This window comes from Falco punctatus, assembly GCF_963210335.1.
Source record: "Falco punctatus genome assembly, chromosome: 2".
Classification (NCBI taxonomy): domain Eukaryota; kingdom Metazoa; phylum Chordata; class Aves; order Falconiformes; family Falconidae; genus Falco; species Falco punctatus.
In genome coordinates this window covers 94,770,209-94,784,077 of record NC_137581.1, presented here as the reverse complement: position 1 = coordinate 94,784,077, position 13,869 = coordinate 94,770,209, and the positions used below count along the sequence as shown (strand labels likewise).

Genomic DNA, 13,869 nt, shown 5'->3' with positions numbered 1-13,869 from the left:
CAGATGTGGATTACAAAATCTCACAAGTGCAGGATTAAAAGCGTGTGTCAATACAAACCGCAGCCCACGGGTGGCAGCAGTTCGTTACCAGTGGACAAAACGCCGTTGGAACAGCGTGGGGTCTGCACGCATGGGTGATTTATGGGGAGAGAATCAACCTTCACATCCAGTTCAGGCTACAGGGCTGCTCCTGTTTCTCATCCCATAATTCCGATTTTATGAAGACCGCAGCTGTGAACTAAAACGTATAGTACAAGTGTAGGAGACTAATCAGCAGAAAAGGCTACGCGTGGAAGTTGAGATGTGTTACCTTTGGGAAGTTTGATACTATTTCCAGTTTCACATCCATTCTCTTTCAGGCACACTGACTAACTGCAACAAAAGGAAGCTGGGCTTAATCCCATCCTTAATAATATCAGTAGCAAATCACCCATGGACTGAAAAACTGGAATCTGTGTATTTTTGCTCTTTCTGCTCCTGTGTGATAGTTTGCATTCAGGTGCAAAGAAGCTGTACAACTCTCTGCAGAAACGAGCTCTGCCTGCCTGCCTGCTTGCAGTGACAAGCTTTGGCAATAATCCCACTACATCAATATGTATTAGTGTTACTGTTGTTGTTTTTCCTGTGCACGTGTGCAGTAACTTCCTACCAACTTTAAAACATGCCAGGGAATGCTTTTGTTTCTGTTAGACATAAACAAACCTGTACCTAGCGATGATGAGCAATAGAGATGACACTTGAGGAAGCAGCTGCCACAGACCCTGCTACCACCAGAAACTCTGAGTGACTCTGAGAGGTCCTCTTCCTGCAAGGGAAAATGGACCCTGCTCCACCTGTCCCTGCCACTACTTTTACTGACAGCGACCATGTCCTTGGGTGCATTTCTCTCTAAGCCTGATACTTTAAACACAAAAATCACAACCTTGATCAGTCTTAAACCTCTAGCACTGGTCAATACGCTTCTGTGTGGAATAACCTGAACACTCCTACGGGTAAAGCAACGCCTTCCTGTGCCTCCTGCCCGCCTGCCTTAATTGCCCCAGCAGTAATAGTAGTTAAAGTGACATTGTTTGAAAAAGTGAGACATAGAGAAGCCTGAGAAAATCCTAAATGCCTACCAAGCACAGGCTCCTTTTCAACTCACACATCCTGCGTGTGTGACTTTGCTTCAACAGATGCCCATCCCAGTCCCCACCTCTATTTGCACTCAGAGACTGTAACTCCCTTCCATCTTGAAAAAGAAACGTGAAGGGCAAAAGACTGGAAAGTTTCAGGAGCTCTATGGGTGCCAGGACAATCTTTTCTGTCACTTATAGTGGGATGATGAAACCTTCACCCCACAAGAGCTGTGCCTTTCATCCTCAGGAAGGTAACCCCCCCAACATGCACACTGCTAGTCCCTGACACCTGCAGAGTACACCAGAGGCAACTGAAATCCATGGCTGTAGCACTGACAAGAAGCACTTCTCCCTTACTTTTTGCAGACTGGCACTGTGAAAGAAGTGTTAAGTTTGAAGGACTGGATGTGCTTTACTCCAACAGCTCCATCCTTCACTCCTTACCCTGGTGAAAGTTCAAATGTCAAGGAGGTGAGTCAGGTTTTGAGCAGACCTCCTAGCCATTTCCACATCTGGTTGGTTGGCAAACTTAATTTCTTCTTCTTTTTTTTTTTTTCCTCACTAAAAATAAATTAAATTAAGAAGGGAGTAGTGGAGAAAAAAAATAAATAGATAAATTAGAGAGATAAACTCACATGTAAACTTTGAAAAATCTTGCCTGCCTCCAATCTTACAAGAGACAAAAGACTGTTGCATTTGTGTGTGTTTGGGGAGCTGAAAACACAAAGGAGCTTGATAGCTGAATACGCTTAAGTTGGTTTTAAAGCAAATGCCTCAGATATGGCCAGCAGCATTCAGCACAAGTGGTAAAATCCACCCAAGAAAATCAACACAAAGCAATAAACCTGGAGTGAGTTCCAAGTTGCTGCTAGTTTAAAGCCAGCGCAGAGATAGCTATATACAGAGCACGTGGCACAGGTGTGGTCTCAAGGGTAGTGCTATTTTCCAGGCTAAATAAATTAATTTTCTTGTATGCTCATGCATTGTAACTTATGCTGCTCTTCTGTATCATGTCAAGTTATGTCATGAGAATGTCAGCTTTGGAGGGAGAGAATCCCACAGCTGGAATGACATAATTCCCCTAATTAATGATGTTAGCTACATTTTGTTGCTCTGCAACTCATCCATGAGTAGGGAATCCTGGGGTTGTTCACTGATGGGTATTTCCCTATCTCTGTGCTGCTTCTTATGATCAAGTGGATTGGCAATCCCCAAAGGGACTGCCAAAGCCCATACAATAGCCTTGGCAGTTTGAAGCTATTAGTCATTGTTTCATTCTGCCTGTTTACTCTGGTCATCCCTTTTTCAATGGAATTCAGGTAAGAATAGCCGCCTTGTCTTTGGTCTCGTTTGCATGTGGAGTAGAGACCACAGTGTTTTTAATGTATATCTAGCTTTATCTTTGCATTGAAAGAAACTCATAATCAATGGTGACATAAAAATCTGGTCTCTCTATTTGCCTGAGATTTCTGTTTGTAATCTCTGTATACACCCATGCATGTGCCATATAATTACCAGTTTTACTTAGGAGAAGCATAACATTGAGAATCAAGATGCTGCTGAGTTGCACTAGGAGAAATGATTCATCATGCTTTTGTGATGCATTATGCTGATGTCACTTGCACGCTTTCAAAACTATTTTCACTCATATAAATGAGAAGGAAGAAAAGTCACCACAAAATTCATAAAGTGATGAAAATTGTGAAAATTTGGCACAGAGATGCCTACTTTAGTCAGGAGGTGTGCTAGGGTATTGTTTTCACTTTTTTCAGGTAGTTTGTGAATCAGCCTCTGTTTCTAGAGATAGCTTTTAAACATAGTGTTTGCACATGGATTTGGTAGCAAGGTACTCCAGCCAAAACACGTCATTTGGACACTTTCAGTTCACAGACCTTTGCAAAATAATTCCTTTGTAAAATATCTAAGACAAATAACCAAAACCTTGGTGGTTCCCTGCAAATGTAAAGAAATCTTTCTGAAAGTTGGAAACATACTTCTCTTGCTTCCTTGCCACTTACTAAAAATTTCAGAACACGATGACAGTAAACTCTTAGCATCCCTCAAAAACTGGCAACCACAGCTGAAGCCCTCCTCATCTTGTTTGCTTTGTTATTGACCTTACACAGGCAGCCTTCCTCTTGGACTGTCCAACAGCCTAGCTTCCAAACTGTTGCTTTGCAACAGCTTCCTGCGTGCATTAAAAGAAAAGGCCAACGCTCTTTGATTGTTTACATATGGGTACAGAGAAGACAGAAAGCAGGGTCAGGCAGCCTGGTATGGGAGAGGAGCATCTGCTACTGAAAGATGCTTCCTCTGCAGCAGTCTGAGCTTCCCAGCCTGGCTTCTCCTCTCCCACAAGCACTGCTTTCTTAAAGTCATGACCTGTTGCAAAGTTCCCTTTGTCAAGCACAGTAAAAAAGGAAATGCCGCTACTTGTAAGTCAATTAGTGCCAGTATTTATCCAGCCAGGACAGGCATTTTGCAAAGTAAATGAAGGGGGTGGGTGGGAAGGCTCTCCTTTTAAACACATTGCTCCATGAATCAGTTACCCTTTTTTTTTAATTGCCAATAGCGTTTGGTGGCATGTGACACACCACAAATATTGTGATCTGACGTTTGAACAGTTGAACGCCCAAACCCTGATGTCACCACCAACACCCTTCTGCTGCTGGCAGGGAGGCAGAGCAGTGAGCAGCTACCCAAAGGGATTGTCCCTTCCCTTGCACTCTCAGGATCGCTGCCAGCTGTTTCCTCTAGCGGTATGTGGAGCGAGCGAATGCATTCTCTCTCAGAGAGTCAAGCATGTGAAAAGAAGATTTCACATGTGAAACTGAGACCTGGAAAACAATCACTTGGCTTCTCTTCCATTAATTTATTTTCCATATGATTGAGAAATTTACATACAGAGTTTATTTTTACCTTACTAGTCATCTGATGTGCCTGGGATCCCATTATGAATAAGAAAGCTGAGATGGGAATTAATCTGGGGTGCTTTGTCACATAGACATTTCATGTTCCCCTAATTTTTATTTTATTTTTTTTTTATAAATGCACAGACTCCATGGCAGAATTAGCATAAGGTGAGAAGATTTGTGCTCCTGATCATGTTTCAAAAGCCTCCAAGTAGACTTCAAGGAAAAGCCCCCTGAAGTGGATCTGAGACACAGACCCTTTTGCTGACATCTGTTAATATCTGATGAAGCCCCTGTTGCATGGCCTTCAGCATGTCTTTTATCATCACATTTTCGCAAACAGGAGGGAGCAGTACACACTCACCTGGAAAAGGAGTGTTCACTTTTTCTACACGGCTTCAAACACGGACATACAAATGAGACACAAGACTATGGATAACCACTTACTAACTTTTCTACAATGTGAATTTCCTAGAAGGCATGAAAGAACTTGCAGCCTTGCTCTAGTTCAACCCTCAGAGGTGTTAGCTGAAAACTATATTACCAGGGTCCAATTTCCTTCTTGCAAATGGGATCAGCAATGTGCTGAAAACTGCTCTCCTTTAACATGCAAATGACTGAGAGAGGCATGATTAGCAGGGTGCTATACCACCAAATATTTGTTGGCTGATTTTTTTAAAAATAATCGTGATAAGAAACTGCTGACACAAAACCCAATAAAGCAATAAAATAATGGAGCGGCTCATCAATACCCAAAATAAGAATTACTAAGCTAGCTATCCCTTCAGTCATGTGGCCTAGGACATTTATTGAGGATGTCAGTTCTGCCCCATCCAAGCACGCTTTGGAGTTTATTATCCCCAGAAGTTACTTGACATGGTGCGGTCTTGTATGAACATGTACCTTCCCCGCATTCTCCAAATAACAACAGAAGCAAACATAAAAGGACATGGAGATATGCTATTTTTGTAGCTATACCACTAATACAAAATGCTAGAAAGAGGATTTACTCTTACAGAAATTAGCCCATGTCCTGCCACCAGAATGCAACACCCTCATTTTCACTTCAGTGGGACAATAGTTTCTTCATATATGTAGTAAAGTACAAACGACTTTTCTAAGACTATCTCAGACTATCTGTGACTATCTCAGTATTGATCCATCAGAAAGGAGAGACAGGAAGGCAAAGAAGCAGCAAAAGTGTAAATCTTTTATTTGTCTCCATCTCTCAGAACTATAATTATACTCAGCAAAGGGGCCTGGTCTGCAAGTAGTAGCAAAGCTCCATCTAAGGCGGTGGGTCACGCTGATTTAAGGGATCTGCGGCTCTGTCAGAAAATGAGCAGAGGCAAAAGAAGGCAGTACTGCTACAGGACAAATGGCTTCTGAAAAAGCAGACCCCAGTCCCCCAAACATTCACTGTTCTTTAATTTCAGGAGTGCATTGCCTGCGTTGTAGTCAGGGGAATACTGATTTCCTCAGACACATGGGTAAGCAACGGCAGCAGCCACAGAAAACAATTCAAAAGAAATATGTAATTAACTTTAGTCTCATTTAAAAGGCAAAAAAAAAATATCTTTGGCAAAACTGAAAAATCTGAAGCTGTAACATCACTGGGGATGCTGATGAACTAATCATCAGAGAAATTTCAGAATTCCTAGTCACCAGGTTCAATGCTCAAAAGCATCAAAGTGGTAAAAGGCCATAAACTCATTTTACAGAACTCGCTCAAAAGCTAGGAGAGTTAGCCAGTATCCAACACAGAGGATCCCTTGAGAACGCTTTTAATGATGTTATTATGAAAATCTGTGAATATTCCCAAACTATATGATATATTCCTTGTCATTTTTTTCCTAAGCAATTCCTTTGGCCTTCAGTCTCGCAGAGTGCCTGGATCACAGGAATACTTTTAGCTCACACCATTGCTCTGTTCGCCTCAATTATGGTGGTGCTCATGGACTAGAGGAGGAAACCAGACTTTATACACACCTCCAAACGTGAAGGAGCTCGGCTTTAGGAAGATTCTGGGCTGACTGGAAATCCTGGTTTGCTATTGTAAGTTTTATTGGGACCGCCATGGGGATGAGATTTTACCCCCTTGAAATTACAGCTCTGGAAATGCAATGAAAAATGGCCAGCCAAGGGAGGGAGGCCAGCCACAAAACTGAGGAAGCATCATCCGCAGGGAATTTCCTGAAATGTATTTACAGTTCTCCTTGTGTGTATTAATACCGTTTATGATTTGGGGTTTTTAATGCATCAGCAATCACCCTTGCACCAGACGCCCTGCTTCAGGGCAGGGAGCAAGGAGCCACAGGCTCCATGGGGTCCATGCAGATGTCCCAGAACTCCCAGGCGCCGGCTCCTGTCCCACCTCACACCTTGACAGCCAGCGTGGCTGCTCCCGGCGGGGCTGCTGCCAGACAAAGGCGCAGATTTCCCCGGCTCCCTGTCATTCAGCCACGCGCACACGCGCACATACACCCCCCTTCTCTCCCCCCCGCCCCCCCCCCTTCCCCGTGGCAGTTTTTTCACGGGAATAATTCCGTTTATTACCCGGCGATCTAGAGAGGGACCAGCCACCCGTGCCGTGCGCCCCCGGCTGCCCCCCCGCAGGCAGGGTGCAGGGTCAGGGCCGGCTGCTGCGCGGGGCGCGCTGCTTGAACCCCCCGAGCGAGCCCTTGGGGACATCTGGGGCGCTGCGGCCGGGACCCACGGCGGGCTCAGCCCCGGCCCTCCCCCGCACGGGCAGGGCCGCCGGGGCCGTGCGGGCGGTGCCCCCGCCGGGGCCGAGCCGCTGCCGGGAGCGGGCGGGGAGGCAGGGCCGGAGCTATTGTCTGCTGGGCCGGCACCGAAGCGTGGCCTGGCCCGGGGGCGGCGGGCTCGCTCAGCCCTGCGCAGCGGGGCTGCGGGGGCAGCCTAAGGGCTTTTTCTCCCTGCAGCAGGGGTGCAAGGGCAGCGGAGGAAGGGGGCAGCGAGGCGGGCAGCTCCCGGAGCTCTGAAGGGGCGAGGGTTTCGTCTCTTCCTTCTACATGCGGAAATCTCAGTAACGTAACCAGCGACCTGATACTGCCCGAGCGGGAGAGGGGCAGGCAGAGCCGCAGCCAAACCACCGCAAGCCCCGCGCCGGGCGCAGCCCGCGGCCGCTGCGGAAGGTGCCCGGTGGCTGCGGCTGCCCCCGCCCGCCCGACCCTGCCCGCCCCGGCCGGCCCTGCCCTGCGCGGCCCCGCGGCGGCGGGGCAGGACGGGCGGGGGCCAGGGAGCCGGGGGCAGCGGCCGCCCCCCTCACCGGGCCGTCGCGGGGGTGCCTGCCGCCAGCCGCGGCCGGGGCGGGGACCGGCACCGGGCCGATCTCCGGCTTTAAGGGCGGGCGGGCGGGCGTGTGTGCCCGTGTGTGTCTGTAGTCTTGTGTGCGTGTGCGCGGGGGGGCGGCGGGCTGGGCGGTGGAGGGACGGGAAGGAAGCCGGCAGAAAAAAAAAAAAAAAGAAAAAAAAAAAAAAAGAAAAAGAGCGGAAAGCGGCAAAATGGTTAGCGGGTGACATCACCGTCATTTGCATAGGCGCGGGGATAAAACCGCCCCGCCAGCGAGCGCCCTTTATACTGGCGTGCGGAGCGGCGGCAGCACCGAGCGGCGGGGCTGAGCATCACCGCGCGGCAATACCGGTGGGTCCCGCCGCACCCCCCTCCCCTCCCTTCCCCCCCTCCCCCCTCCCTCCCCTCCCGGGTCCCCCAGCGCAGGCACTACGACCCCCTGCCCGGTACCCCTGCCGGGGAGGGACCGCGGGTAGGGCAGGGCGCGGGGCTATTGTCCGGGGGGGGGAGGGGGCTATTGTCTGGGGGACGCACCGCTACAGGGCGGTGGCGTGCGAGCCGCAAGCCGGCTTTGTTGCTGTTCCAGGGCTTTATTTTTAAATTAATTTTCCCTTAATGAGTTAAAAACACGGTCCGCGCCGGGCGCTTCCCTTCTATTGTACTCGGCTCCGCGCAGGGACTGGGAGTTGCCCCCGGCGGCGGCTGGCGGCGAGCTGCACCGCCTTTGATGGTGGATTAAATTAACGCTTTTTAAAACAACTTTTAAATATGCCGGGGATTAAGCGCGGTATTTTCGGCGTGCGCCGAGTTCCGGGCTCCCGCGGCGGCGGGTCCCCGCGCTGGGGGTGGGGGCGGGGGGCGCGGGCAGCCGGCGAGGGGGTGACGGTCTGTTCCTTGTGTGCGCAGAGTCACCTGCCAACATGTCCGACAAACCAGACATGGCTGAGATCGAGAAATTTGACAAGTCCAAATTGAAGAAGACAGAGACGCAAGAGAAAAACCCGCTGCCTTCAAAAGAAAGTGAGTGCGGGCACCGGCGGGGAGGGCGGGCGGGGGGGCGGGGGGAGGCGGGAGGAGACAAAGGGGCCGGGGGGGGGGGGGGGGGGGAGCAGGGGGCGGTGGGTGCGGGGCTGCAGCGGGGGTGCAGGGCTGTGGCTGTGCCAGACAGCGAAAACCTGAACCCACCGCCTAGTAGCGCGGTATTTACAATTATTTACCTTTCTCTTTTGAGGTGGATATAGATAGATAGATACATTTTTACAAATCGTAGGAATTGTCACATGAATGCGTTTCAGCTTCTTGATCTTCATTCTTTTTTCTCTCCTTTTCTGTTTTTTTCCCCCTTTTTAGCAATTGAACAGGAGAAGCAAGCGGGTGAATCGTAATGAAATCAGCCCTTCCAAATTATGCACTGTACATTCCACAAGCATTGCCTTCTTATTTTACTTCTTTTAGCTGTTTAACTTTGTAAGATGCAAAGAGGTTGGATAAAGTTTAAAATGACTGTACTGCCCCTTTCACATCAAAAGAATAGAGAGAACTACTGACACTGAATGAAGGCGCTGCCTTTCCCTCTGCCTGTCTGGCTTTGGTCCTGGTGGCATGAAAGAGCTTGCATGTTGATGAAAGAAGAACTTGGGTGGGACTACAGTAAACTAGAGTAACACACGAATAAATGCAAAGCTGTACCAAGGTCCTGCGAGCTGTAAAATGCAGTTAATCGAGTGCCATTTTTTTTTTTGTTCAAATGATTTTAATTATTGGAATGCACAATTTTTTTAATATGCAAATAAAATGTTTTAAAATCTGGATGGTATTTATGTCCTCTATTTGGAGAACTGTATCAAAGGATACGAAGCATAAAAGCCGGTACTGAGACAATACGGGATACTATAAAACCTTTGGAGATGCCTCAATCACCATTCTCATTTTTTTCAATACGTGCTCTCACCAATAGATAAATTTGTGATCCTCGAAGCTAGCTTTTAGAAACATTTCAGTAAAAAATTGCATGTCTTTAATTTGTTACCATGTGAGTATATCACTTTAAATATTTCTTTAGTATTTAATGTAGAGATTGATAAAGGCAAAAAAATTTTGCGACATTTGTTGCTTTGCCCCACCCATAGCATAGCTCTTGTACTCAGAACCCTTCTGTACTGTTGCAGAGATTCAACCTCAGTTGTATAAATCTGTAATTGGTTTAGTTAATAATTAAGGCTTGTTCTGCTGATACAGTATATAAGGAAAATGTAACTTTAAGTTCAAGATTTTTACTATATCAAAGCTATTTTAGTGGTTGGTGTCCCATGCAAATAACCATTTTAAGAAAATACTGTTCGTATTTTGAAGACTTTTAATCTCTTAATGGCTACCCGGTCCTACAAATTAGTATTAAAAGCTACACTTTCATTAATTCATAATTAACTGTTTGGTAGCAAAAATGTTACGGTAACAAAAAATTAAGATGATAAACCCTGTATGCAAATAGCAACACTCCACACCACTGCTTTACAGCAGTTCACTCGGGCCTGGGATGCTTTTTCGTTATTTTTCCTCAAATGACAGTGGGTAAAACCTGTGATCAGTAGGAGTTGACTTCAATTGTCATGTATTTCATCCACTACTCACTGCACTTTAAAGTGAGTGAGTAACACTCTGGAAGAAATGCTGTCAGATAGCCTGTAGGAGGGTGGTGAGCATAGTTCTGCAGTGCTGTACTTTTATCTTAACGGGTTGAGCCTATATTTGTTGTAGCCAGTTCCTATAAAGCAGAATCGGTCCCTCTGGGGAGGCCTGGGTTTTGCTGAGGCTGGTGGCTTGATGGGGTCACGTAGCTTTGGGGTTTCATTCTACCACCTCTCCTGTGCAGCATCTGACTGCAGCAGCAAACTGTCATTGAGTTTATACCAGTGGGGGTGGTGGGGCAGTGGGGGTGGTGGGGCTTCTCTGCTCGGAGGTTTGGTGGATGTCTGTGCTGCTGGAGGAGGAGGGAGCCCAGGGGTGCCTTGTGCTTGAGGTGCAGCCCTCAGCCTTCCAGCAGTGGAAAACTTGTAGGATGGAGTGTTAGATGAGAAGCTAGGGTTCAAGCCTGAGATGTTTTGATCCAGTCCATGGGAAAATTTGGGAAGTCCTGGTGGTGTAAGGACCTCCACGCTAGTTTAAGCTGGTGAGTTCAGGAATGAAGTGAACCATTTCTTGCGCTTGTAAATATTTCAAGCTTTCATCTTACTCCCTTCATATAATGGGAAAGATGTAGAAAACTTCTAGTTGATTTTCTGAAAAGTCAATTAAACAATCAACTCCCAGCTACTGATCTTAATCAGGTAACACAGGATGTAACATGACTAAATTCAAAAGCACACAGTCTGAACTGTACGTGAGCAAATGAGTAGAGGCGAGCACTTGCTCACTGCGGATTCACCTATGGGAAGAAAACCAAAGCAATATATTTCTGAGAGAGGCAAAGCATGAGATATACATAGCCTGGTGTAAGTCAACAAAAGTGTACGCCAGTGTAGTTCAGCAAAGCCATAATGAGATAGGCAGCCTCTGACTTCAGAATTACAAGTCCAAAGACATCAGAAGACAGTGCTGGCCAGAGGGTACCATTTGCGACATGCCTGATGGCCTCAGGCATGTGGTAAGAGATGATTTTCAGGAGATGCAGCAATAACCTACTACTGCTTTTAGGAGCTCTGTTTCTGGCATCAAGGGCTGAACAAAATACAAAATCAACCAGAAAATAAATCTTCCAGGTCAAATCTAGGAATTGCTGGAGCCTATTATCTCCTGCTTTGCTCCTTGTTCAGCTTTTTGCATATATTCAGAGAAAATCGTGGCAGCTCTTTGCCATGCTTTGCATAGGCAACATTGAGGTGGTCACATCTGAGCCTATTTTACAGCAATGGAATTGATGGCATGAAACATGAAGGCTTGGGTGGATCGATTCTAATATTCAGGGCTGTGCCTGCACGGGTTGCTGGCTGTGGCTAATAAAGGAGACCAATCTCTTCAACTGTCAGTCTAGAAACTTTCACCATCAACAAACTGGCTAGAAAAAAAAATACAGCCCAAAACCTGGTTATGAAAAAGGGTCATCAGATACAGAAAGGCACATATGGTTTTTGATCTCACACGCTGTGCAGTCACATTATCCCAGTCCTACAAGATGAAGGCTTTACAGTGTCTGGTGTGCTGCTTCCCCACCCCCAGCAGAGGCAGCTCCACCAAGGCTACATGGTGTGTAGCTCAGCCCTCAAGTACTGAACTAAATTCTTCCTTTCTCAATATTTAAGAAAAGATTTTATATCTGTCTCATGCACCTCCCCACATGTCATTAACTATGCATATACTGGACAGAAAGCATACGCTAACAATATCCAAAATAGATCATTGTGGAGTTAAATTAATTACAGAAGTGTGGAGACTTTAATGCAAACATTTTGGTCTTCTAGGCTATTTTTGTGCAATGCTGAATGTGTGATAAAACACCACTTCCCCTAGTAACCCTTTACTTCCCTAGGAACAGTGTAGAAATGAGCAGTTCCTATTGTGTATTGTAATCATATATGGCTGCCACATACAACTGCAGCACAACACAGTTTTATTAAATAAGGAACTGTGCGCTAATCCAAGCATCATATAAAATACAATGAGCACATAATACAGCGCTCAGTGCAATAATTCCACGGCGCTGATACTAAAAGGGGTGTGAAGAAATAAGAAATGCAGCTCATGCTTATTTGTTGATATACAGTAGGATGACTATGCAAAGCAACCTATGGCAGTCTTGGCAGAGCTGCCTTCTGTGAGATCATCTGATGCGCCAGCTTTGTGCATTTTCAATTCAACAGGCAAGGCAGCCAAATTGTAAATAAAATGGGCTATTTTGTTAATTTGGAAAAAGGCAATTCCAGACAATGTTTATCCATTATTTATACACTGTCTGACAGATTAATTTGCTATTGTCCCTGTGATACGATGATTTTTTTAAAAAGCTCTGCTTCTTTACCATACACCTATTTCAAAATTCTGTGACTTATGACAAGAAAGCGCCCATTTTTCTCTCTGTTTCAGCTGAAGTTAATGACCTGAATTCCAGTATTGCTTTTACCAGGTTTCAAAAACGTCAGACCTCCTTTTGACTTTCTCTTCTTCCAGCTTAGAAAAAAAAAAATCAAACATAGTGGGTTCTGAGAGATGTTTCATTTTGCCTCCGGGTTAATAAGCCTTCAGCATATTGGGAGCACAGCGAAGATAATTTTTTTCTCTTGTTTCTGCAATCACGAGGACTACAACATTCCTTTTTTTCCTTGCACTCAAAAGCTGGGGTTCTCAGGAGATTTTTTAGTCTCCTGGAGCTTGGGCTTTATGAAAACTGTCAGGCACGACATGATTCAGGCAATGTAATGAGAATTGGCAACTGAAAGATTCTCCAACGACTGCTCACTCACAGTAAGAGGATGCTGATACGGCAAAGCGGAATCAAATCTATAGCATTAGTTTCAGGCCATGATATGAAAGAATGACAAAGTGAGACTGTAAAAAGTAAATCTCTGTCTTTTTTTTTTCTTTTTTTTGTTTTTAATTCAGAATTCCAGTGGCCTCAGAGTTTCTGATGGCTCTGGAGTTACTGTTTATCTAACATCAATTTTTCTTTCACCAATATTTTGCAAATGAATCGATGGATTTACTCTAATTTCAATATATTTCCAGCATTTGAATAGTCCCCAAATATTCACATGTCCAACCAGAACACTGTCTTGAAAAAAAAAAATCATTATTCCTTTGACCAAAGGCTTCTTGGTGATGAAGAAACTTTTCGCCGCTACTGTCATTCTAATCATTTTATCTTTGGCATGTGGTCCAGGGCTTGAAATCTGGGCCCAGAAACAATCTCATGTGACTTTGTAGACATTGCATATTACATGAACAGATATTTGCAGTGCCCTTTGTTTGCATATGGGTAAATATTGAGTACACTTACAAACTGACTAGAGATGTGTTTGAAAATGGAAAAAAGAAAACCCAACCAAAACCAAAAAAAACAAAACCAAAACTCAAGAAGAGGAATGCATATGCACGTTCTGTATTTGCCATGAATAATTTAGTCATCCCAAATAATGGTTTGAAGCAACATTGAGGTCTCTAAAATAAGACAGATGAACTAGCTGAAATCTACTTCTCTCTAGGCCAAAAGGATGAAATTCAGGCTCTGAGATGGTTCGAATCTCACCTAATGTATTTTACAAATTTTCATAGATACTACATTATGTTGTATTTCCTATAATCGTGCTTCCTTTCCATCTGACATATAACTATGTATAATATGGCTTATATTACTCAGGTATAACATTTTAAAATGTTTTGAAATGGAGGAATATTTCTTCAAACTTGCAGCTTTGGAATTTATCTTTAAGGCCCTCTGCACAGCTGGATTTTGATGCAAGATAATGTAGAGGATTTTGGAACTACATAATAATCTGAAAAAGCACTTGTGGATTAATTTTTCATGCATCTTGGTT

At 45.3% G+C, this 13,869-nt stretch overlaps 1 protein-coding gene and 1 long non-coding RNA gene across 2 annotated transcripts in view; one reads left to right on the top strand and one right to left on the bottom strand.

Annotated features, from left to right (window-relative positions):
* LOC308059481 overlaps positions 1-13,869 on the bottom strand; it is a 199,387-nt gene that overhangs the window by 23,487 nt on the left and 162,031 nt on the right. The gene's annotated exons all lie outside the window — the stretch shown is intronic.
* TMSB4X (thymosin beta 4 X-linked) lies at positions 7,551-9,151 on the top strand. The gene is made up of 3 exons (XM_080376907.1): positions 7,551-7,693; positions 8,249-8,362; positions 8,693-9,151. Exons 2-3 carry the CDS (start codon positions 8,263-8,265, stop codon positions 8,725-8,727), a joined length of 135 nt encoding a protein of 44 aa, XP_080233033.1. The 5' UTR covers positions 7,551-7,693; positions 8,249-8,262; the 3' UTR covers positions 8,728-9,151.